General features: G+C 39.9%; 2 protein-coding genes across 5 annotated transcripts in view; one reads left to right on the top strand and one right to left on the bottom strand.

The window, feature by feature from the left end:
* cplx2a (complexin 2a) overlaps positions 1–16,840 on the top strand; it is a 28,987-nt gene extending 12,147 nt beyond the window's left edge. The window contains exons 3-4 of the mRNA XM_033623051.2: positions 10,458–10,636; positions 15,144–16,840. Of these exons, the coding sequence (XP_033478942.1) occupies positions 10,458–10,636; positions 15,144–15,335 (371 nt within the window). The 3' untranslated portion in view covers positions 15,336–16,840. The remainder of the gene's footprint in view (positions 1–10,457; positions 10,637–15,143) is intronic.
* Positions 16,841–17,939: 1,099 nt separating this feature from the next.
* tmod1 (tropomodulin 1) overlaps positions 17,940–27,009 on the bottom strand; it is a 33,046-nt gene continuing 23,976 nt past the window's right edge. For 3 of the 4 annotated variants that reach the window (XM_033624241.2, XM_033624240.2, XM_033624242.2), the window contains 6 exons: positions 26,392–26,522; positions 25,468–25,575; positions 24,639–24,782; positions 23,964–24,108; positions 23,128–23,227; positions 17,940–20,243 (listed from right to left, as the gene is read on the bottom strand). In XM_033624241.2, the coding sequence (XP_033480132.1) occupies positions 20,225–20,243; positions 23,128–23,227; positions 23,964–24,108; positions 24,639–24,782; positions 25,468–25,575; positions 26,392–26,522 (647 nt within the window). In that variant the 3' untranslated portion in view covers positions 17,940–20,224. The remainder of the gene's footprint in view (positions 20,244–23,127; positions 23,228–23,963; positions 24,109–24,638; positions 24,783–25,467; positions 25,576–26,391; positions 26,523–27,009) is intronic. The other variant, XM_033624243.2, reaches the window with a different exon arrangement.

The raw sequence follows: 27,009 nt of genomic DNA, 5'->3' as shown, positions 1-27,009 counted from the left end.
ATTAGGTTTCCTATAAAAGCATGAATATAAAACTCAAAGATTTTAATTTTGTTGCAAATTAAAATCAAGAAATCACCAGAAATAACAGCAACAAATTTGACAATCATGTATTAATGAAAATAAGGAGGTGTTTCTTTTTAAGTAAAATGATTTTCAAAATTTCCACCATTACATCTGTTTTAGAGGAATTACATGAACATTACTGTAATGTTCCCATGATGAAAAATACTGATGTTTTAGAAGGGAATTTGTGGGAAAAATTCAGCTCAAAAGCCAGAAAGATGTTGTACGTCTCTGCAAATCATGGATATGTTACATTTGCAAGTTATTAGGTAGAGTTAAGATACATTGAAAATCTATGTTTTAACACTGGTGTGGTTGACGTTTGGTTAGGCTCAGGCACAAAAACCACTTGGTTGTGGTGAGGAGAGGATAATGTTTCGGCTTAAATTATCCTGTTTGCGGGGCGCAATCCCTGTGGGAAAAGCAGCCACGTGTAGGTAAAAAATGACGGCGGTGTTGGCCCTGTTCCTACCGTTGGGTCGCTACAGAACACCTACATTAGGAGCCTAAACACAACTGTTGTTTGTTGGTTTCGAATAATAGTCTGTAGCCTTGCCGCTATCTTGCCAAGGTGACACACCATCCACCGTCCCCTCCACCTTGGACTGACAAGAAATGATATACGAAACATACAAATGTAATGTATTCGTGGTTTGCAGAAACGTATAATGCCAACAACTGGACTTTTTTCACACTCTTAACTTTCACTTTAACTTACAAAACAACAGCTGATATTTTTAAAACTGTGGGTCAAGAGGGTGAGCTTGCATTTGTGAGCTAAAGTCCCAGTGCAAAATAAAGCTGTCTCACTTTGTCTTGCCCTGATACATTGTGCCGAGCGGCTCCAGGGAAATTTAAGCTGACTCAAAGCATAACTGCCACCAATTACACAGCGGAACAACAGTGAGCACACTTTCTCCTCCCTTTCCACCGATTTCTCACATTTTTTTTCCTGCTGTTTAATAAGCTGTGTTGAGACAATGGCTGTCTGTCCTGGAGGCCAAACCTAGATCTTTTACACTCATCCGCTTTCCCACCACACTTTGGAGTCAGAGAGGGGATTTGCCTTGAGAACCTGGAGTGGGAAGAGAGTAGATAAAGTACTGTTTATCTGATGCTGTCAAAGGTTCAAGCACTGGGAGAGTTAGCTAAGGTTAGTCTTCTTTGCCTCTTTCCCTCGAGACTTTGGATTTAACAAAGATTTAGCAAAGAACTTTGAGAAGGAAGGGATTAGAGAGATGACACCTTTTATCTAAGCTGTGAAGCAATGTCCAAGTATCAAGAACAGAATCATGGTATAACTTTAGGTCTGCTGGGAAAGTTGGAAAATGTCTTAAAAAGTTGAATTTAGCACAGAACAAAAAAGCCTTACCCCAGGAGATGATTTGTATGTGTATGAAAGGTAATGGATAACCAGTGTTACAGACGTCCAAGTCCACTCCTAAACATCGCATTTTCTTTTGTCTACATGCCAGATTTCATACAAATATACACGTCAGCTGCTTTCAAATGGAGTGCCTCTTTGTCTTTGCCAATGTTGACTCCTCTAATATAATGTGGATTATGCAAAAATTCTGAAAGAAGGCTAAAGGCCAACCTGTCGACTTACCATTACAGGCTTTTATTAGCTAATATACTGAATGTCATTCTGACAACTACTACAACCTCATGGAGTATGCAGGGGTAAAGTGTAGAGACACTTTAATCAAAAAACATAGCTCGACACAGCTTATGTGATGCATGAGAGCTTAATAGAATAATTCTGGTTTGAAAGGACATTGCTGTATCTCTGTAATGGCTCACAAAGCATGAGCTGGGATCATAGCTCAATATAATTCAGGGCTTTGTCTCTCAGGATCCTGCTTTTTTTAACAGTTGAACAAAGACCATCTGAATGTGCTAATAAGATTTTGTGAAACCAGACCAAATTTGTTTTGGTTTGGCAGTGTGTAGTTAGAAGAGGGCTTTTTCTGGGCCATGCATGGGAAGGGAATCTTTTGACAATGGTTGTGAGTCATTGCTCCACTTACGGGATTCAATAGCAGTGTTTACATAGACTCTATTGAAGATATTCAGGTACCAAGATCATCAACTGATCGCGAATCCGCTTTGCAGTGTGTCAGATAAGCTCTAACTCTGGCTCTGAGAGATCTGAAATACACCAGGGATATTCTGGGATATATTCTGACATTACTGCGGATATCAGTCCATGTAAACATTAATTTTGATTTTCACAGTATGCGCAAGCTCATTGTTTTGCTGAATAAAATTATAGATCATAGAAAAGGGTATATCAGTGGATCATGGATGGATTCCTGAACAGGCCTAATGGGCACAGGCCCAGGGACCCAGAGTGTCAAGGGCCTCTCTTGCTTTCATCTGCAAAATATCACTTAAGGAGACACGTCCCGACATAAAAGAGACTCAAAATGACCACAAAGAGACACACAGAGACTCACAAAGACTACAAAAAGGGGTAAAAGAACCACAAAGGGATATAAGATGACTACAAAGAGGTGTAAACAACTACAAAAATACCCAAAATAACTATACACAAAGAAACTAGTACAGAAAGACTCAAAATGACCATGAAGACCCACCAAACAACTACAAAGAGACCCACAGTAGCTACAAAGACACACAAAATGATAACAGAGACACCCACAGGGACTAAAACGAGACACAAAACAGCTACAAAGAGACCAACAGGGACTTCAGAGAGACACAAAATGACTACAAGGATACCCACAGGGACTTCAAAGAGATACAAAGAGACTCAAAATGACCACTAAGAGACACAAAACTATAACAAACATCCCATGGGGACTTCAAAGAGATACAAAGCAACTACAAAGAGACCCACAGTGGCTACAAAGACACACAAAATGACTACAAAGAGACCAACAGGGACTTCAGAGAGACACAAAGCAACTACAAAGACAACTGCAGACTACAAAGATATGTTAAGAGACTCAAAACAACCACTAAGAGACACAAAACAACTATAAAGAGACCAACAGGAGCTTCAGAGAGAAACAAAATGACCACAAGGACACCCACAGGGACTACAAAGAGTTACAAAGCAACTACAAAGAGACCCACAGTGGCTACAAAGAGACACAAAATGACTACAAAGAGACCCACAGTGGCTACAAAGAGACACAAAATGACTACAAAGAGACCCACATGGACTTCAAAGAGACACAAATCAACTACAAAGAAACCCACAGGGACTTCAAAGAGACACAAAATGACTGCAAATACACCCACAGACTACAGAGAGTCAGTAAGAGACTCAAAACAACCACTAAGAGACACAAAACAACTACAAAGTGACCAACAGTGACTACAAAGAGACACAAAATGACTACAAAGAGACCCACAAGGACTTCAAAGACACTCAAAGCAACTACAAAGAGACTCAGCAGCAAGCACTGATTCTTAATTGGTCCAATCTGAATCCCTGTTGCAGTTGCAGTGTTTGCTTATATCAGCAGCTGATAGGAAATAAACTGCATGTAAGCTGTTTCCTAGCAGCACAATTAAGATAAAACAGACTATACAGTATGAATGTGTTGTGGTCATTAAAGTCAGAGTAACACTTAAGTGGGTAATAAGCCACTTTCTTAAATATCAGTTGCACTGCAAAATTTATAATTAATGCAAAGTCACACCAGATATATTTGCATACATAATTTGTGTCCACATATGCCTATCCATGCACAAACGTACTGTATCTGCACACTCACACACATGGAAAGTAATTGCTCAGCCACACAAGTGCTCATGCATGAGAGCCTAAAATGGAGCTAAGCAATTATTCATATCCACATGTGCATATAGGAACTCTCACTGTATATGCTCTTTAGCTCAAGACATCCCTCTCTTCCTCACGATCTCCCTCTCTCACGCACACACACACTTGTAAGAGGACAGATATTGATGAAGATAGTGTATTGTGGTCGGGGAAATATTGCTGTGTCAGCTGCTTTGTGCTGATCTTCAAATGCTGATGCAGCAATACCTCAGTTTACTTTGGATTTCTCACTTCCTCTGTGTTTCTGTCTCATCTGTGTCTTTCACTTCAAATCCAAGTGGCTCATTAATGTGATTGTTTTATTCACATCTTATTCAGTTTCCATCTTTGGTGCTGAGCCCTCACTGTTGTGGTGTGTTCTGCAGCTCCCAGGAAGCATCTGTGCATTAAACAGCATGGTCTGTGCAGTGGTGTACTCAGCACTGATTGGTGATACACTTGAAGTCTCCGTTGGTGGCCATCTTCTTTGTCTCTTCAGCCATTTTGGCTTTCATGCTCTCCCAGTTTGTTGGCAGTGTATTACACAATATGGACTAAATGAAGTGTCCAAAGACTGTGAGTCACTCATTTAGATTAAACAGGGCTGGACAGTATATAGATAGTTTATTGTTATTGATATTGTGTGGTATGGAGAAAATTAAATATCACCATATTTCTGACCAGATACCTTGATATTGACATTGCGATGATATTTAAGGGTTGACTCTGAGTGCTTTCACAAAATACGTAGCGTTAGATTTTTGATAAATAAGTCATCAATAATGTAGATATAATGACTCGGGTAAAGACAAATAAAAGAGAAGCTAGAGCAGGAAATTACATCACTTTACTGGAATGCAGCCTCTAAAACCAGAAGACAGAGACATCACTTACAGTATTACGATATACACAATCTAAGAGGATATATAGTCTCATATCACAATATTGATATGATATCAATATTTTGCTTAAAAGTGAGTTCTGAGTTCTGAGCCTACCAAACTGTTCCATCCATCCATTTTCAATTGCTTATCCAAAGCCAGGTCGCGGGGGCAGCAGGCTGAGCAAAGTATTCCAGACGCCCCTCTCCCCAGCAACGCTTTCCAGCTCCTCCTGGGGGACCCTGGGATGTTCCCAGGCCAGATGAGATATGTAATCCCTCCAGCGTGTTCTGGGTCTACCCCGGGGCCTTCTACCAGTTGGACCCCTAATGGGAGGTGCCCAGGAGGCATCCTCATCAGAAGGCCGAACTACTTCAACTGACCCCTTTCGATGCGAAAAAGCAGGAGTTCTATTTCACACTCCCTCCGGATGTCTGAGCTCCTTCTCTAAGGCTCACTCTATCTCTAAGGCCCAGCGGCCCCTTGGAGGAAAGTCATTTGGGCCGCTTGTATCCGCGACCTCTTCTTTTGGTCTTTACCCAGAGCTCATGACCATCGCTGAGGGTTGGGATGTAGATGGACCAGTTAATTGAAAGCTTTGCCTTCTGGCTCAGCTCTCTCCTCACCACAATGGTCCCGCACAGCACCTGCATCACCGCTCTAGCTGTTCTCTGATTAGCTTTACTTACTGGGCGATTAAGCAAATTTTATTTTCAATTATGATTTTGGCTTCAAGGTAAATTAAAAGGTAAAAATGTCCCAAAAATATCTTAAAAAAAAAAAAAAATCAAGGTATAATGATTTTTCGCTTTTCATTTCTTAATTTTGTCTTGTGTTTTAAATCCAACACACCCATTTCCTTTACAATGGTGCGCTCAGTGGTGCCAACTTTCTAGCTAGATTCAGTAACATTTAAGACCCTGTTAGTGACTGTATTTCTAAAAAGTGACTATCGACAAATTTGACAACTTAATCAGACCCTCAGGGAAAAGGCAGCATGAAATATTTTCAAAAATATTATTTTGTAATTCACTCCCATGCTGCTCCGAGTTATCGCAGTCCATCGCTTTTCTGACAGCAGCACGGGGCTCTCCTCTTGTGCTGGGTTTATATTTATATATTATTCATTATACAACAGTTAGTTCCGGCCCTGCAATCTGATTGGTTGAGAGACAGTAAAACCATGATGATATTGGAGTACAACATCACGGTTATTTCACTGTGTATGTATCGCTCCGCCTCACAGCTGATTGCAATCAACAATCAAATCAAAACTGACGGTTAGTGTCAGTTAGCTCAGCAGTTGTGTTGTAGGCTAATTAATTCATCCACTGTCAAACAGCCAAAAATATGGATTTATTTCCTGAAATAAGTTTTGAATTGAACTATGAATGGTCAGCAAAGGAAGATGAGGGAGAGGAGAAGCTGAATCCATCTGAGCACACATCCAGGTTTGTCAGTGTTTCATCAGCGGAGCTCAATGACTTGGAGAAAAGCAACATACTGTCAGATCAGAAGGCAGAGTTGGCTGTGCCTGTGAAGCGACAGTCCACCATGCAGTCACCAGAGACTTATTTCACCGGCTGCACAATTAATGGAAGTGTGCAGATAAATGTGTATAAAGAGGAAGTGCCTGGCGCACCATGTCTGCGTTACATAGTAACGGTGACAGCGGAGTCCTGAGGGAACTATTTTTGTTGGCGGAAGACAAATAAAATGCTTAAATTATCTATTTTGTCCTCATTTTTCAACATTTCTTAATCAGCCTTGCTTATTTAACTGTTGAACTGTTGTATAAAAGCAATATCACACTCGAGCTCGTGATGTTGTACTGTGATATCATCACGGCATGAATTTTATTTATTCATGTCATTTTTTTACATTTATTTTCTATTTGTTTTTCAGTAAAATAATATATAAAGTTCAAGAAAATCCACTGTTCAGAAGACTTTGAAAAGTTCGGTAATTGCACGAAGTTTCCAAAGTTAATGAGTAATAGCGGTAAATAATCGTGATTTTAAAGTTGAACCAAAATAATCGCAATCATGATTTTTGCCACAATCGAGCAGCCATAGCTTTCACCCACTCTCTCTTTATATCCACATTATTTTTTGATTATTTATTCTATTATTTTTCCTCATTGTGTAAATATTTTGGGAAAGCACCAATGGTTAACCCTGTAATATAGTCACAATGTTAATATTGATGTTTTTGGTCCAAAATATCGTGATAGTTGTTTTTTCTACATCCATCCTATGTTGGTGTCTATATGGATTGTGCATGTTATGTTAATGTACAACTGCAATGTCTCACATTAATGCCTATCTTTGCATTTAATCTATACTGTTAGTTCTGTTTGTGTAGATGGAAATGTGCAGCCAATAAGTTCTCTCATGTTTAAATCATATTCTAATAAATGTAGCATAAATTTTCATCAAATTTCTAAAAGGTCAGCAAAAGAATTTGTAAACCTCACTTAGTTTTTATAGCCTGCAGTTCCCCTGATGTTTTTATTTCTCCCTTCACCCTTTCTTTTTCTCCTTCATTGCTCTTGCACTCATCCCATCCCACTTCATCCTCCCCTCCGTCTCTCCTGTCTTTTATCTCTCCGCATTTTGCTGCAGTTCGTTTTTTTTTTATGCTGATGAGTCAAAAATACAAACGATACCGGGGGCAGCTGCAGACTGAAGGAGTGCTCTGTCTTTCTTTCTCTCCTCAGATACCCCTTGTCTGCCTCTCAACCTTTCCCCCCCTCCTCCTCCTCCTCCTTCTCGGCCTGACTTAACCCTCCCTTTCATTCTTCATCCCTCTTTTCCTTCCCCTCCCTCCATCTTTTCAACTGTCACACTCTCTCCCTCTCCATCAGGTCCCACAGAAACTGCTGGCTAATCCCACTAACTGGAACAGCTCATCTAATTGGACTCAATAGTTTCTGACAGATTCTCTCTCCCTCTCCTCATGCTCCTCTTGTTTTTCCTAAATATGTCTTGTTTTGTCACAAATTTCACCAGTATACCGACTCCCCATCGCCCCTGTCCCTGTTTCTTCTTCTCTTTTTTCCGTCCTCCCCCACACTACTTATGTGCTCCTGTGTTTGCCCAAATCCCTCAGACCTTTGGCTTTTCTCCTCATCTCTTTCTTTTCTGTTGATGCCTGTTGACAGCTTATTCTTGTTTGCAAAGCTCAGCGTTTTTCTGCTTTGGTATCACAAAGCATTATTTCATGGGATGTACAACTCCTATAGCGACAGTAAGAGGGCTTGCGTAAGACATATTCCAGGGCTGGTGCCTTGTTGTGTAATAAGCAGAAGTCATATTTATACTGTATGCGCTCTCACAGCCCTTGACCTTCAGTTAGGAAACCATCAGGGCTGTAGCTACCACTGAGGACAATGAGTTCATGTCCTCAGTAATGTTTCTTGAAATGTGGTGACAAAGACATTTAAATAAAGGGATTTTTTCCATCAGAACTGTATTAGCATTGCACATTGTCTTTAAAACAGCATTTAGATTTAGATTTAAAGGAATTTAAAGGAATACATAAAATGTCAAATAAATCTCAACAAAAAGTTTTAGTCTGTGTTCATAACTGTCCTTATTGTGCTGCATAGGGGAATGCAGACTCACAACTAGGGATACTGGGCATGTACATCAAGTGTCTCCAGTCAGCCTGTCAACAGAGTGAAGGCATCAACAAATGTTGAGTCAGATATTTCTTTTTAAAATCATACTTAAAGTTCTTCGTCACATAATCACAATGTGCAGTGAAATGCTTTCTTACCTACTCCAGTAAATTGCGCAAAATTAAGAAGTTAAAAGGCCTCAGGAAAAAAAAAAAAAAAGTACGAAACTATGAAGATAACAAAAAGAATAAGGTCAATATAGATATAAAGCAGGAAAACATTATGAAAAAACAGAATCAATACTTCCAAATATTGTCCAAAGAAAATTTTGAGAGTGATAAATATCTGAAATATAAAATGAATGCAACATATTGAATGGCAGATAATGATACTCGTCCTACCAATGCAAACAGCAAGGAGATTATATTACAACACATTTGTTTTAATGTAAGTGATTCACAGGGAAACTGGGTTGTTGAATGTAGTAATAGGATACGATTAAGGACAAAATATGTAACATATGTTAATATGATAGAGCAGTGAGGGTTTTACATACATACAGGCTTTCACTATGTGGACAGATTAAATAAATTAACAAGGTATATGTACTGCAGTTAAGACAACTGAATGATGTAATGTGCGTTGAACACCCTGTCGTGTTACACAGGTGCACTGCCTGTAAATACAGTGGGGTTTTATTCAGTTTATTCAGTTTTATTGGTTCTTTATTGGCATGGAAAACATACTTTACATTGCCAAAGCGAGTGTGACATGAAAACAAAAATTGTACGTACAATAAGTAAAGATTTCCCAGAATTTGGTTTATATACACTGTTATGAGTTTTTAACAAAACAAAATGACTAAGCAAGCCACTGAGGGGTGAACGGGTGAACTTGTTCCGGACGCATGTTCTAGGCTAACAATAAACCCGTGTCCAATGCACTTTCTCACTTTGGATTTGGCGATCCATTTATTCTCAATACAATAAATACATGCTCACCATATCACAGAAGGGCAACAGAATTGTCCATATGTAATCATTATTCCATTCAGCAAATTCAATTTTATGAGCTAATACTTCATGCTTTTCAACATGCTCACATAACGTGGTCAAAAACTGATTGCGTCCCGTATCACACACCTGATTCCTATTACCTGGAACTTACCCACATGCCCTTCACACATGAATGCTCCACCCTGTGTTCAGTTTGATAAATGAATGTGTATATTTATATTTATATATTTACCTTGTGTTAAGATAATAAAATAAACAAAAATTACATTATGGCTCCAACATACACATGATTGGGTACAAATCTGACACGCCCACCAAACAATAAAAAAAAAAACATACCTTAAAGTCTGTTGCACACTGATGTCGTTCAACCTGAAAACCGTAGTAACATGCACATCGTTTTCAGATAAACATGCCCTTGGCCCAGGTCGACAGGTGAATGAGGAAGTGATGTCATAATTAAAGACCCACCTTGAAGAGAGGACTGACAGATTGCATTTTTATTTTTTAACTAAATATTGCTCGCTTGCATAAATAGAAAATGATGTCCATTGTTGAATTTTTTTATATTTGAAAATGAAAATGAAAATTGGATAATTGCATATTAATATGTGGAAAATTATAATGTGGAATTTAATTTTAATTTTCAAGTTTACATTTTTATTTAATGAAGTCCCTGTTGGGTTCCCATAGAATGGGTTATCCTGTCTAAAAGACTGAGTGTCCTCCAATCGTCTAAATGCAATTTTAAAAAGCTCCACTGACAGGATACAGTCCTGTGGGAAGAAATAAATCTCACAAGTTCTTTGGAAAGAAAAATGAGCAAACTTATTAAACTTGACATCAACCAGTGTTCAATATTGGCAAAATATAATAACAGTTATGGCTTCACCTGAGGTTTGTAAATTCATCTTTGTGTATATTCCACAGTCCATTTATCTGCTTGTTTTGTTTCTGTTGGACGTCTCATCTCACAGACTAATTTATTAGTTCAATATCTCAGTCCTAGAGGCCTGCTGGAGCTGTCATCGTGCCTCGTGTTTTTCTGATGTTGTTTTTTTTATGTCTCTCTTTCTCAGGAGGTCCTCCTGATGTGGGCAAGATGCTGGGTGGGGAGGAGAAGGAGGAGGACCCTGATGCAGCCAAGAAAGAGGAGGAGAGACAGGAGGCGCTGAGGCAGCAGGAGGAGGAGAGGAAGGCCAAATATGCCAAGATGGAGGCCGAGAGGGAAAGCATGAGGCAAGGCATCAGGGATAAGGTATGACGACAGTCTAGTTTAATTTACCCAACACAAGGTGTTGAGTCAGTAGGTCTCAGAAAATAGGCTACCAATAAAAATAAAGACCGGTTTTAAATGTGAACATTAAACTGGTGTGAAGGCAATCAGATGAGCAATTGCAAAAATTGCCACATTCATGTAAGAAGTTTTGATGATTCTGGATGCCGTCCTGTATTTCCATGTCTAAGTAGCTTCTGAAGGCTTCTCGTCTTGGCTGCATGACAGCTAAACCCTTTTTATAACAGACCTGTGTTTGAGACAGACTATCATCAGACTATTTTTGTTTGCTTTTATGTAATTTTAAAATAGATCAGTGGAAGATCAGGAAGGAGCTGTGCAGAAGTGAGGGAAAAGGAAGGCAGTAGATGAGCGAAATGAGGCGCGATGATTAATAAGAATAAATCTGAATTTTTAGACAGAAACTAGTGGGTCAGAGAGGAACGCTTTAGAAATGCAAAACACTATCCAAATTCTTGTTCCGTAAACTACTTCAATGCTTTAGGCACAACAACGGGATGTTAGGAGGCTTGTTTGTACACGTTAATGGCTGAATTAGTATAATATGTATTTTAATGTCTACACTTTAGGTTCATACGTAGACAGTATTTGCTTTAAGTTCCCGTCTCCACTGATGTAGTAGGCTGCGAGGCTGCTGTGATGGTGAGGGTTGCAGTGTACCCACCTCACTGCAGAGGCAGTGTGAGAGACAGCCAGTCTGTGGGTGGGGCAGGTCTGAGGGGAATATTGTGAATCAGCGGGATGAAAAGCGGCACTCCTCCCCTGGCTCCTCACCACCTCTGTTCATCTTAAGTTCTCCCGGAGGAGAACAAAGAGTGAGGAACAACTCCCAAAGTGCTCGTTACTGAAGGGGTTCTGTCAGCTTCCTCCTCAGTTTTATCCACAGCTTTGTGCCAGATACTGCGAGAAATGTCCATATTACAGCTGAAGAATGTTTTTTTTTTTTTTTACACATGCTCAGACTTCTCGACAGAGCAAATAGTGTCATGTGCAGTGCTGTTTCATCCAGTTATTGGGAAATTATTAACATTTTCGTTGGCAACAGTTTTCAAAGCTGTTGTGAATTTTCTTGCGTGCCTTTCAAACAAATTCACACCGCAAGTCTGTGACATCTGCTGTAACGGTGTGTGAACACTGAAAAGCAGCACAGAAGATATCTACTCTGTTTGTGACATCTCGCAAAGCTTTGCTGAAAGACGTAGACAGGAGCAAGATGAATACAAAGAGAAAAAAAGAAGGGTTAGCAGCTGCTCAAAACAGGAAGACAGAACAAGGCTCCATGGGATGGGTGATCTCAGTGTTCAGTAGGATGGATGAGTAGCAGTGCATGTGCGATATTTTGCATTCATGTTATACTGAAGTTATCATAATAATAAGTTACCAACTCACATCACCATCTAAGTGGTTGTAAACTCTGACTTTACAATAATCTAATATATTTGACCTGAAATAATAGAAGCACTGGCTTTTAAAGCGAATCATGTCACCTTAAGATCGTCATTCAATTCAATTAAACCCAATTCTAATGGATGTAGTGTTATATTTTCAATGTGCAGTATTTTTAAGCCTACATTAGCAGGCACACACACATACACACGCAGCCCCAGCAGAAGGCAACTCATCTCTTAAAGCTGCAGTAATAGATGTTTAGATGTGATGTTTGGCGTAGTGGCCACAGTAGAAATTGCAGGTAATGTGACTGACTTGGACACAGAAAGAAACCATCAAGAAAGAAATAGCTGTTAAATCTTAAAGACATTTGGAAATGACACATTCAGCAGATGTGTTTGTGTTGTCCAACTGACAGGTGGCAGAATCGATCCACATTTCTTTATGTTCAGAGAACTTTGGTTTGTACAATCCTGTAATTATAACAGACTGTATAAATAATGGACATACAGTAGCCATTGCTATGTCACCCTTTGATTTGGTGAATCCCATTTGGAAGACTCGAGTTTGGCATTTTGGCTGTTTCCATCTTGGAGTTTTGGATCCAGAAGCGACCATATTCAGAAGAAAGCGAAGAGTGGATCTGACTCATAGACTGTAGCAAAGCCTCACAGACAGCCGATTTCTCAGGCGGCCCGTCCTTACTTATGCGCACCTTTAAGCTTTAACAAAATGTCAACAGTGGGTTATAGAAAATCACTCCTGGTAAAGTTGTTGCGAATGTTTAGATTAGCTACAAAGACCAAAAGGGTTCTTTGTTCCAGGCTGTAAACATGTATAAATCTGTACATTTTAACCAGGCTCCCAGGAAATGTGCCAGGCTTTGAAGCCAATTTTCGTAGTGGTCAAACAGTGGTACTGCAATTTCTGGGTCCCTAGTGTGATCACCTGTGGCTCATAAAGACTTTCCCATTGACTTACAGTACAGGCCAAAAGTTTGGACACACCTTCTCATTCAATGTGTTTTCTTTATTTTCATGACTATTTACATTGTAGATTCTCACTGAAGGCATCAAAACTATGAATGAACACATGTGGAGTTATGTACTTAACAAAAAAAGGTGAAATAACTGAAAACATGTTTTATATTCTAGTTTCTTCAAAATAGCCACCCTTTGCTCTGATTACTGCTTTGCACACTCTTGGCATTCTCTCCATGAGCTTCAAGAGGTAGTCACCTGAAATGGTTTTCCAACAGTCTTGAAGGAGTTCCCAGAGGTGTTTAGCACTTGTTGGCCCCTTTGCCTTCACTCTGCGGTCCAGCTCACCCCAAACCATCTCGATTGGGTTCAGGTCCGGTGACTGTGGAGGCCAGGTCATCTGCCGCAGCACTCCATCACTCTCCTTCTTGGTCAAATAGCCCTTACACAGCCTGGAGGTGTGTTTGGGGTCATTGTCCTGTTGAAAAATAAATGATCGTCCAACTAAACGCAAACCGGATGGGATGGCATGTCGCTGCAGGATGCTGTGGTAGCCATGCTGGTTCAGTGTGCCTTCAATTTTGAATAAATCCCCAACAGTGTCACCAGCAAAACAGCCCCACACCATCACACCTCCTCCTCCATGCTTCACAGTGGGAACCAGGCATGTGGAATCCATCCGTTCACCTTTTCTGCGTCTCACAAAGACACGGCGGTTGGAACCAAAGATCTCAAATTTGGACTCATCAGACCAAAGCACAAATTTCCACTGGTCTAATGTCCATTCCTTGTGTTTCTTGGCCCAAACAAATCTCTTCTGCTTGTTGCCTCTCCTTAGCAGTGGTTTCCTAGCAGCTATTTGACCATGAAGGCCTGATTGGCGCAGTCTCCTCTTAACAGTTGTTCTAGAGATGGGTCTGCTGCTAGAACTCTGTGTGGCATTCATCTGGTCTCTGATCTGAGCTGCTGTTAACTTGCGATTTCTGAGGCTGGTGACTCGGATGAACTTATCCTCAGAAGCAGAGGTGACTCTTGGTCTTCCTTTCCTGGGTCGGTCCTCATGTGTGCCAGTTTCGTTGTAGCGCTTGATGGTTTTTGCGACTCCACTTGGGGACACATTTAAAGTTTTTGCAATTTTCTGGACTGACTGACCTTCATTTCTTAAAGTAATGATGGCCACTCGTTTTTCTTTAGTTAGCTGATTGGTTCTTGCCATAATATGAATTTTAACAGTTGTCCAATAGGGCTGTCGGCTGTGTATTAACCTGACTTCTGCACAACACAACTGATGGTCCCAACCCCATTGATAAAGCAAGAAATTCCACTAATTAACCCTGATAAGGCACACCTGTGAAGTGGAAACCATTTCAGGTGACTACCTCTTGAAGCTCATGGAGAGAATGCCAAGAGTGTGCAAAGCAGTAATCAGAGCAAAGGGTGGCTATTTTGAAGAAACTAGAATATAAAACATGTTTTCAGTTATTTCCAAACTTTTGGCCTGTACTGTACATGGTAAAAGAGACGTCTGTAAATCAGTGGATACATTTTTTTGAGCATCACAACCCCGACCCCAACCGCAAAATGACTATTTCACTATCGGGATTTGATCCGTTTGGTCTGATGAATCTTATAAAGTCTAGAAGAGCTGCATGATTCAATTATTTTATCCCCATTCAAGTTAGCGCTAAATTGAGCTCTTTAGCCTGCAGAAGTAAGCTGCTTGGCCATAAGTCTGTCGTTCACCTGCTATTTGTTGGAGTGCAGAAGTAGTACCGATAATCCTTGCATAATCTGGGTAATTTTAGACACGGCAGTTAAACCATTTTGGCTTCATGCACCACTGAGCAACTCTTATAGGAATGAATGGGGCTCTGGGTTCATCGCTGTATCCAGGTCTCCTAATACATCCATGATTTTAGCATGGTGGCCTATACTTTTGGAGCCAGCCTCAAGTGGCCATTTGAAGAACTGCAGCTTTTAACACTTGGGCGTCAGCTTCATTTTTTAGCCTTGGTGCCACTTGGTAAATATCTGCATTACCTTTGCACCCTTCACTCCTCTAACTTCCACATATGTCTCTTTCTGTGTTCGACCAACAGTATGGTTTGAAAAAGCGTGAGGAAGCTGAAGCCGAGGCAGCAGCTGCCGCAGAGGAGCCCGCAGAGGGCAGCTTGACTCGACCCAAGAAGGCCGTGCCGGCCGGCTGCGGCGACGAGGAGGAAGAGGAGAGCATCATGGACACAGTGATGAAATACCTGCCAGGCCCACTGCAAGACATGCTGAAGAAGTAGGCTAGCTTGCAAGCTAACGCTAACGTTATCTAGCTTAGTTCATAGGCGACATTCACAAGGTTGGCTTAAATCAGGTTTCCACCCACATGACAGATGTGAACATGAAATTTAATCCGGCATGAGAGCGTTGGTGTTCGGACAAAGTTTTATGGTGGGGAAATGAATCAGATGTGAACCAGCAGTGTGAATTGCAGCCATTAGACAGCCAGGTGAACGTTAGCTAACGTTAAAGTTAGCTATGTTACGCTAATGAAGCTAACAGCTAGCAGAGGGGCTAAAAAACACAATGTTAGATGGTTTATCCTTCTAGTCTGAGACATTTTAAACTCCTTTTTCTCTCCTCTGCAGAGCTCTCTCGCAGCACTGAAAAATAATATCTGTGTCCACCACGCTGTTCACTCAATTTGTATATAAATAAATGAATATTACAAGCCTCAAGGTGGGCAAACAATCATAAAATATTATATGAAATTATTATACTTACTGTGTGTCTGTCTCTAAAATAAGAAAAGATGTGATAACTTGATAAGCCATATTTTAAAAAGGAAATTTAAAGACTACTGTTGTGTGCTCCTAAAGCTACTGTTTTGTGTTCGACCATGTCTGAAACTTATGTAAAACTTTTTGCACACAGTGTTACACATTCTCTGCCCTGTCGGACCTGTTGTCTCTCTCCCCTACACATCAGTGTAATAACATTCATGTAGTGTAGCGTTTAAAAAATGTTTCTATTCCCCTTGTTCAGTGCGTCTCCTTCTCATGTCTTGCATGCCATTTGTCTGAACACGTTTGTTGTGTGAATATGTAAAAACTCACTGCGCCCTGCCCCTTTTATCCTCTTCTTTATCATGCAAAAAATATTAAGGCAATAACTCCTAAGTTTGAGTGTGTTTTCACTACCGTGTCGATATAACCGTTAATAATATCAGTAATTAAAAAATGATATGTATGCATTCAGGAAATTTCATTTACAGGGTTTTCTTTTTTTGTTGGCTCATTGTTTCGATGAAGAATGATCATGTAGCCGTTCATACAAACAGCCAAAACCTTAAGCTTTCAGCCATAAAACCAGAACTTACAGTATATATACTATTACTATCAGGATCTACTACTAGGGAGAGAATACTGAGTGAATCTGTATGAATAAAGAAGAAATATGTATTTATAATAAGCAGTATACACTTAGAAAGTGGACTATAAGTCTGGATTTTGCATCAAGAAAGATACCACTCTCCCTCAACACACACACACATACACTCATACACATGCATACACGCACATACACACACACATACACACACACTGTGACTTTGGCTACTGATTTAGTTCCACTGCAAAACCAGACATGAAGTGATGCTCGATTCAGTTCTACTTATTGTTGGTTCAGATGTGAGAATGAGCTGCCGAGCGTGATGTGTTATGCCATTGAGCAATAAAGGATTATCATGTATGTTTCTGCCTGAGATTCAATAAAAACTTAAAACCTTGTTCACAGACATTAAAAATGTGTCATCTTCTGTTCTCTGCCGTGTGAGGTCGGCTCAAAACAGACATGAAACAGGCAGGTGAAAGATACAGTGGCCAGCTTCTTTGAGTCATGACAGTGTCGTACAAGGATGGACAAAATAACAGGAACAACTACACATACTGTAACCTAATAAAATACAGTGAGCAAGTAACAAGTATCTAAGTGCTTTTAATGATCTTTTGCTATTACATGAAAGGCTGAGCTGTCAATGCTGCTTTAGCGAAACTTTTTAGTGCCAACAGGAAGTAGACACAACGTGGACTTGTGTAAGTGGAGTGTTAATGTGGTAGCAGGTAGAATAGGAAAAGAAGAAGAAAAGAATTAGGAAAAATAAAGGGACGAAAATACATTTTCCTATAATTCCTATATTTTTTTCCTATATTGTTTAAAAATACTGAAAAAATAGTTATTTAAAAACACAAAAATAAATATTTTCACAAATATGTGAATAATTATATACAGAAATTAATGAACAAATAAATGAAAATGCTTATAATGTTATATATTTTGTTGTTCATCTTATATTCCCACGTTTAAAAAAAAATCCTTATTTTTTGCCCCCCATTTTTTTTTTTTTTTTTAAATGGCCCTCCTATGACTCCATAGAAGTCCATTATCACACTGTAACAAAGCTGAACTGTGTATTTCCCCAACTTAAATTAACAAAGCTGCATGTCATATATGTATATAAATATATACTGTGACAAACACCAGGCACCAACCTGGTTAAGTCACTTTTGTTAAAGAGAATGATATAGATGGGAACAAGCTTCAGAATAAGAATAAAAGGCTCTAAAGGCTCTCCACACACTGAAAAGTGAATTTAACTCTGTGGAGAGAGCCAGAAGTCAAAAGTAAATGCGATTTGAGTTTCATTCACTGCATTTGCAGCTGTACTTCAATTAAGAGAGGTGCAACACTGTTGTTGATCTGAAGAGGGCAACAATCAGAGAAATGTTCCAACTGACTTCATGTATTCCCTCCATTTCGCCACAGGGTGTCACTGTTGTCTTTAAATGAAACAACGCTGCACTGTACATGCCCAACCAAAGGCAATGAATGTTTTAGGACAAAAACCTATTTTCAAGCTTTATTTATTTATTTATTTATTTATTAAACAAAAATTCAACCAACAAAGGTGAACTATCTAACAAAACACGGAGTCAAGCACTAAAATATCAGAAAACAGTAGACAGAAGAAAAGAACCAGACACACAAAGACTGTGATTGGCAGGAGTCCATGTCCTCCTTTGCCTTTAGCATTCAGTTACTTCTTGTTTTACAAATGTTTACATCCACAATAACCATTTGTTGAACAACACCCACAGCACTGACGAGAAAGTAACAAAGCAGTGATATTAAATAACATTAAATGGGTTATCGAACCCTTCAAAATTCAGTCAGCATCAGGTACAGTTGATGACATCAAGGAAACATGGATGGTACTATAGGGTCAGATTTACCTTTGAGTCGAGGATTTTCTTTAAGCAGAAAAACACAGACCCATTTCATCTTGAGCACTTCTTACTGGACCTGTTTAATTTTCAGACAGCGACATTTTAGCTCTAGTTCCTGGTTACATAGCAGCTAACCCTCCTTTTTCTCATTGTGCTGTTAATTTGAAAGAAGAAATTCCATTAAGTGGCGCAAAATACACAGCAGAGTTCATCGTTACCAGCATGTGGATGTGTAGTCAAAGTTGTTTACAAGGACATAAAGATGTATCCACAGACATGTTTTGCCCTTGATGAGAAGAACATTGCCATCGTGAACTCTTAAAGGATCCATCCAGTATCAGAGCGTAATACCGTATGTCAGATGTTTGGCGGTTGATTTAAGACCCGTCACAGCTAACAAGCGTTCTTGAAACTGCTGTTAACATTTGATTTATGTAAATAAAAGTGATGGACTTTGTGTGATCTGACAGCTGTAAAGACATTAGAGGTTTCCTGTGTTTTTAAATCTGTGCCACCATCCATTACTGAAATAATCCAACCCTGGACTGAGGCGTTAATGTGAAACCTGTAACAAACCGTAAGAAAACAGTACCAACCATTTTGTAATTAACCACACGTTTTAGCTCCAGTAAATACAAATAAACACAAACAACAATCAACAAACCAGACCTAGTTTAAAGAGTAACAGAAGTCCATTCAAATATTTGCAGTTACTTTAGGTTTACATAGTCTGACGTACATAATGGATGGTAGATAATAAATTCTATATAACAACACAGTGGATATTTTACAGTGGGTTAATAGAAAATTTAACATCAGTAAATAAACCTTGAACTGGCAGTTGTCATTCCCAGCTAGCAGGAATGTTCTGCAGGGACTGCTAATATAAATGCTGGATACTATAACGATGTAATTAGAGTGTACATTTTCATTTAGAGAAACATTTTTACACAAGTTATTACACTATCCAGCACAATCAATCCAACATATTAAGTATATGAATGGCATCTGACTCTTTCCCAGGTCTGTCACAAATAAATATATTCTGTATATAGCGACAAATCTCACAGTAGCCAGGTTTATTAATCTGTCCATTACTGTATGTCTTAGTATCAGAGGACTGAGAGTCACTGAAAAAAACGATTAAACCGAATAAGAAAAGAAATGTAATATCAGATTTTCAAGATCAGGTCCAAATCCAATATCACAGTAATTTTCAGAGATTTTTTTTTGGTCAAGCTAATTGAAAAGGGGGCATTGGCTTTTGTGTAAAATTGGAAGAAAATACCTTATATGTTGACCCTGACGCAACATCAGAAGCTTTTGGAAACCACAGTAATGACAGCACAACTCATTTACAGCATAACAATAATAATATTTAGTATTAATTCAACTCATCAATAGAAACAGGGATTCCTAAGAGTGTCTCGTCACCTTCCAATAGGCCCTCATTCAAAACCAGACCTCCAGCCCCCTCTATTTAGGAATCTAGACACTTGAGGAGATGTTAAAGGATCCATGAAGACAAAGTATGCCTTGCCTGGTTAGTTTGTACACAGAACAACAGCAAATGTTCACCCCTGAAACCTGAGTCAAGACAAGCACAAAAAAAGCTCACAATGAAACTTTTTGCATGCGCTGAAAGCTCAGAATGACACTGCTGATTCATCCCATTTGGATCCTTTAATATCTACTAAAATAGAGTCTGGAAAGCACAAAGAGTTCAGAGACAATTGAACCTGACGTGGTGGGTGTTGTCTTCTGAGTAGGCCATCGGAGGTGTGAGGCCGAGAGGATTACAGGACTGAGTTTGGAAAGATGGCAGGGGTCAAGGGTAACAGAGGGTTGAGGGTAGCCCTGGTTTCTACACATTCGTCCGACACTTAGGGAAGATGGGTCCTCCCTCAAGCCTTCTCTTTCTTACTGTAGATGGAGGGAAACAAGAAGAGAGAGAATGACAGATGGAGATAAAGGGGTGAAAAGATGAGGACGGAAAGGATACAAGGAAAAATATTAGAAAAACAGAATCCAAGACAGTTGTTCATCATCATCATCAACAACTTTGGCCAAAGCGGAGCAAAGTGGGTCTGCTTTATTTGCTTTACATGAGTTCAGAAAAGTGAGGCAACTGAAATGAGGTAAACAGCTTCAAACAGCAGGACAGAAATATTCAAGTTACAGAACTTTGTCTTTAAGTGGCAGCAAACGGCTTTGACAGGAGCTCTTGAAGGAAAAAAAGGTAAGACATTGATAAGAGCAGAGCTGGATTATTACACTATGGCCCAAGGACAAACATGAAGTGTGGGCCCTTCCTGACCTTGAGTACTATGTCGTAGGCAACAGGACTTGGTTGATTTCCTTGAAGACGTTTCACCTCTCATCTAAGAGGCTTCTTAGGTTCAACCAATCGAACGGCAGTCTTCCCAAAATCTTCCCAGTTCTGAACTGAAGAAGCCTCTTGGATGAGAGGTACAACATCTTCAAGAAACACAATCAAGTCCAGTTGCCTACGACATAGCACTTAAAATTACCATGACCTGGATGACTGAGAATCTTCACCAACATGCCCCTCCTGACCCTTAGTGATCATCATTAATTCTTTTGTGGCAACTTGACTGGGCACAATTTTATTTAGCAAAATACAGCAGGTAATGACAATATATGCTAAAACAATATGGGCCAATACTATGTTAAAAATAAATTTTAACTTATAGGGGTTGCTTTAATTGCCTTTAAAGAGTGCTCTAATTTAGCATTGCACTTCTACAACATTGTTAAACTCAAAAATGCTGATCAAAATCGATGCCAGAAAACCAGAGATATCGTCTCTTCCCTGTCAAAACCTGGTGTCTGCACAATTCAACTCAACCACTGACAGTTTGGTCAGAGATTCAGGTGTGTTATGCTAGCAGTGGCTAATGTAGCCTCGAGCTGTTAGCCTCAAGCTGAGATGAGGAGCGGGCTGCAGAGGTCTAGTAAGATAACTTCTTTCTAACTTCACAGCTGCAGACTTTTTTTCATATTCAACTTGTAATTTTCAGCCCCAGCTTTTTTTATTTGCAGTTGTACTCCCCAAGACCTGTTAACAGTAGCCCTTTTTAAATAGGAATTGTGCAAATTTGCAGGAAAGCCCAGTCACTCTTCTTTCAGCATTGGCAGTATAAAAACAAAATCGAGGAGTGCAGCAAAATGCCGCCTGTCTACTTTTGTTTAAACAGAATGTGCCTTTTTCAGGGAAATGGGGGGCGTGAGCAAGTAACAAAACGTGTAGCTCAGCGTGTGGCGTAAACAGTGACGTACAATACATGCCACGGCTGGTCAGTCCTTCGGCGATTCTCTCATAAGTTGGCCCGTCCTTCACCGTTCGCGAGGGCAAGGAGGGCGCGCAATTCCTTGTCTCCCCAGTTGCTCATCCCTACAGTGTCTGTCAGGTTTGTGTTTCCCTCTTGATACTAGCTGCTCATTCCGTCATCAACAGCCCCTCCCATGGCGGAAGGGTGCCTCGTTCTTTTTAAACCAAAAAGGTTGCGCCAATATGTTTACCCCTACGCGGAGGAAAATTTGGCACCTCGTATCAACTCGCCAATCTAGCTCTGTGTGTATAAACGCTTGCAGTTTGCCTCAACAATCGCCGAAAATCTGGCAGTGTAAAAGCGGCTAGAGTGTGTAAAATCAGCACACTTGCCCTTTAAGGGCCTTATCCTTCTAGTTCATACTATAATTTAGTGGTGCATTAAGACGCAAGTCTGCAGAGCATTAAATTATTACAAACAAATTGCCACACAGTGAACTTGATGACTTTGGGGCTGCTGAGGGTTTGGGGACCCAGGGCAGTAGCCCATTTTGCCAGGTTAACAATCCAGCTTTGGAAAAGAGCAGTGTTTAAAAGAAGAGAGGACAGAGGCTTAGCAGAGGAGCCTAAATGCCTCCAGACGATGCAGGAACAGTAAAAACAGTAAATCAGCTGAAGAGCATGATCAAGTGAGTAAAAAGGCCAAGGAGAAAAATAAATAAAGTGGTCAAAGAACAGGATATACTACTGATTTATTACTGGGAAAGAGATGCTGAGAACAGATGAAGGTCTCTGCAGCCAAAAGAGGATGGAACAACCAAAAATACCACTGCAAGCAAAAAGGAGCCTGTGCAACCAAATGTCAGAGACAGAAGAGGTACATAGCGGATGTTGTTGTCCAGAAAGTTAGGGGATCTGTGCTAGGACATATGACAGAAGCAGAGCTCAGGCCCCTCTGTTCTGCATTTTCAATGTCCATTTTGGGAAATTAATCTTATCTGATGTTTAGTCTTCTTTATTTCGAAAGCACAGGTTGTTTTAGCCTTCGAATACCTTAAGTTATATTTCAAAGTCAAGTTTACATTTCTTTTACTTGTGATGAGCAAATCTTTAGTTCTCTTTGATTTTTTATGTATCCCTTAAGTGCTGTTCCCTGTTTATGGACCTCCCAGGCTTCTGTACTGTTGTTGCCTTGTTGGGCAGAGGCTCTCACATGTGAAACGCTGAGAAACTGAGGCAACAAAAAATATATTCTGACTATGGTGGGGACCAGAAAGCATCACCAGCTAAATTTGGGAGACTCTGTCAGTGTCTCTGCAAACAGGAGACGAGTGGAAGATGAAAAGAAGTAAAGTGATGAAAGGTGCTGTGGAGAAGCAACAGACACTCTCAGAGGAGTATGACAGGTGGTGGCAGAGGTTCCCAGTGGTCTGGAAAAGAACCGGGTGATGTTGGCAGAAGGAAGGCAAGGCTGAGCGGTCAAACAGTGTTTGTGCTTCTTTTTTCTTTTTTTACTTAGTCTTGGACTTGAACTTTTTCCCGAAGGCTCTCTCCAGCTCAGGGACGGAAAGAGTGAGGGTGAAGGAGCCGTCCGACTCTGACCTGACGACCCGAGCTTAAAGATGACGGGGGAGGAAAACATGATGACAAGATTATGACACATACACTTGACGTCAAATGGTTTGTGACACAATACAAGCACACTACAGGACCATGTACCGCCAAATGTAATCATTATTCCGAACCTCACCTTGATCCCGTTCTAACCTTTGGCAGAAGTGAAGACAGTCTCTTCACACTTATCCCTACTGGCTCTCAGGTTACGTTCAAGAGCACTTAACAAGCACTAAGACTCACTAAGAGGAGTTTACTCAACTGTATGGTACATAGACAGCAACTAAAATAACCACATGTGCATGAACCATTTCTTCTACCACTTTCATTTAGTTCCCTCATGCACAGACTCTTTTCTTAGCAATGATGTCATAACTTAAGCAGCCTCTGTTTTGATTGGCTGAGGCTTTCTGGCCGTACTACTTAGTTACCGGCCGATGATATCACTCTGATTCTTCTCTTAGAATCTGATTAAAGTAGAACCCGAGGAGATATAGTGAAGATAAAGTGTCAGCACTGACGCACTAAACAACCGACACTGCCAAACACAATACTACTGAAACACTGTGTATAACTTACGTGACCAAATCACTGAGAGGTGAATCATATAGTAATATAATACAATATGTGCTCGAAATGTTATCAGTTTCAATGCAGTTCATTAACTTCTGTCATGTTCCCAATTCAGTCTCTCAGAGCGGGGATAAATTGATATTGTGTGTCTGTGTGTAACCCACCCAGGTCGTTGTTGTTCATCATGGCGTTGGAGCCTCGGAGGCGAGGGCCCTGCTGGGTGAAATGATATCCAAACTTCAACAGCGTGTTGTTTTTCTCCAGCATGCTGGCTATCTCCATCTCCACCTTGTTGCCTAGTGGCTGGCTCTGGAGTTTGAAAAGAGGGAGAGATGGAGGAGGAGGAGAGATGTATGGAGATGAATTACAAGTGGGTAACAGAAGATTTGTGGTAGCGAGATAGAAATGTTTGGGGGAAAGACAATAAGATGAGTACACAAAATGACTGACATCCTCTCTGCAAACTGTGCCACTGTGCATTAGGTGGTGATCTCCATGGCAACACAGGATAAAGTGGCAGGGGGGTGACATGCTTTTTCAGTTTGAGTTTTATATCATTTCAATCAGTCAGTCAATGGAGCCAAACGGCAAAGGAAGCAGGATCATTCAACAAGTTCAGTTAATGAGTGAGCGCTGAGTCACAGATGCAGTGTGACACATGACAATGTAATCAGGGAGCATTAGACTGAAGTGGCAAAGATGGTCTGTGTATAGTACCTGACACACATACCCACACACACACTCATGTTTATATGCGTGGTAAGTGTGTATGACTCTGCTTGTATTCAATGCAAGTGGGTTGTGCGTGTGCACTTGTGCGCATGTGTAGGTGTTGGTACCTGATTGTCTATCTTGAGCTCCTGTAGTGTGGTGTTAAACTGCAGTGACTCTATGAGGCCCAGGATTCCAGTCCCTGTAATGAAGTTGGACTCAACGTTCAGGCTCTTCAGCGACGTGTTCACCTTCAACATCTCTGCTAAAGCCTGAGGAAACACACACAGCACACACTGTATCATAATTCACTCACTGCTGTGCAGCCATGTGCTCTTTATTCCAACGACTGGTTGCCAAAATGAGGTACACATCAAAATGAAATGCTTTATGCATCTGTCTACTAGGTAGGAAAAAAGAAAATGGTAGACGGATGATATGAAACATGTTAGTAGTAAGATCTTAAGCAAATAAAATATAGTTCTGGTTGTTATTAGTGTCACTGTCACAATAACCAACAACAAATACAAGACTTTTTAAAGTCAAAAAGACAGGAAAAGAGACTTTTTTCCTTCATGAAAGAGGATTTGCATTAAAATACTCGGGTTAAACCCTGATAAAAAAATCAAAGACAGAAAAGTGTTACTTGGAAAGTAAAGGAAAGGTGTTGCACACTGGCTCCATATGCATTCCTCTTAGATCAAGATGACGTTTTCGCCCTAAGGCCTTCTTCAAGATCAACAATCACAGTAAGAGGCCACACTCTACAGTGACAAGAGCTACAGCCAATTTAATTCAAACAAAATGACAAGAGCCACTAATGTCTCATATCAAACATCAGATTAAGATTGGAGTGCGACACTTTTTTCCTACTTTGAAACAATAGATAGAGCAATAAATCAGGTAAAACAAATTCTGTGTAGCATTTCATGTTAGGCGTTAACAGCTGTGACTTACAAATGCTACAGGGTCGTTGCTCCTGGTTCCTACAATACTAAACCTCTCCACCACAGTGTTCTTCATCAGCGCCTCAGCGTACGCCCTCAGAGTCTTGATGGGGATGTTCTGGGTACAGACAACATTACAGTTTAACCCATGTTTCCTATGTTATTTATTCTCATCAAACAGATTTTGTGGCATTAAATGGATGTTCTTTACACAAAATCCAAAATTTGTCATGATACAGAAAAAATTTGTTTTGTTAAAAATGTGTTAGACAAAATAAGTGTTGTATTGTGTTCCAAAGAAAATTTAATCAAATTAACCCTTTGAAACCTTAACAATTTGGCTTGATCTCTTTTAAAAACATGAAAAGAAGGCAATGAGCAACGAAAGAAAAAATGAGGCAAAAATATTAGCACGAAATTAGTAGTGAGAGAAACTTAAAACAAGAAAATTAGAAGAAAAAAAAAAGAAAAAAGATTGAAAACAGACAAACCAGGAAGTGACCTGGAAAGAGTGCTTAAAAATTATAATAATTCTGTAACATAATTTTGAAATGTAATATTATTAATAATATTAATATAGTTTTCCCTGAATTTTATTTTTTTTTATGGAGTTTATTTTTTAAATCTACCTTTTTAAATTTCATCTGCAAAATTTAAATGTGAAAACTAAATTTTGTGTGCCAAGGTTAGTTTGTGTCTGCTTTCATAAAAAAAAAAAAAACCCATCATATATCATATGTATTTTTTTGTATGACAAAGTTTAGTTTTCTTTAATGTAAGTACTGAAAAAATACTATTAGTGACATATGACTTTAATAGAGAACAGGCATTTCATATAAGAGTTTCAACATCATTGAGTTTCCATCTACATCCAAAATAAATAAAAATCGCTGTTGTTTTTGACACGCACACATATATACACATACACACTCACCTTGATGTTGTTGAGGTTGACCTCCACCAGGTCAGGGTCGTTCCTCTTCACTCTCAACAGGGTGTCCTCTACGTCAGTGGAGTTGGGCTCTTCATCTGGGACTGGTTTATACTGGGTGCACTGGATCACACCTACAACACAGTCACAGTACACACTCTCATGTACAGCAGGAGGCTAATTACACTAGTCTTACCAGTGGAACAACACTTATTATTTAAACATGTGTGTAGCTCTTTCCCCACACGTCTTCATTAAGACTTTAAGACTGCCAGTATTTAAATGTGCCTCAGCAAACACTGTGAGCAGTTTTATCTGGACAGCTGACAGCTTGGGACGCTGTTCACACATCATCTGCCTCCAGTCTGTGCCAAACTAAGCATAGCATTCTGCACTGTTCATGAAAGTACATCATTTTCCCACAAGCAGAGATCATGTTAAATATTACTCTTGATTGGGAGTGGGGCTCTCTGCTGGTTCAGAAGGGAAACTGTTCAGTTTAAAGACGAGCACGTCACCCTTCAGCTGACAAGAAAGCATTTTTACATTTATAGTTCCCAGAGCACAAAAAGAGAACAAACCACTCCATGTTTTTGCATATTTTAACCCATTCACTACAAG

This window comes from Epinephelus lanceolatus, chromosome 3, assembly GCF_041903045.1.
Source record: "Epinephelus lanceolatus isolate andai-2023 chromosome 3, ASM4190304v1, whole genome shotgun sequence".
Classification (NCBI taxonomy): Eukaryota; Metazoa; Chordata; class Actinopteri; order Perciformes; family Serranidae; genus Epinephelus; species Epinephelus lanceolatus.
Note: the sequence above shows the minus strand (reverse complement) of the source record. Positions and strands in the feature narration are given on the sequence as shown.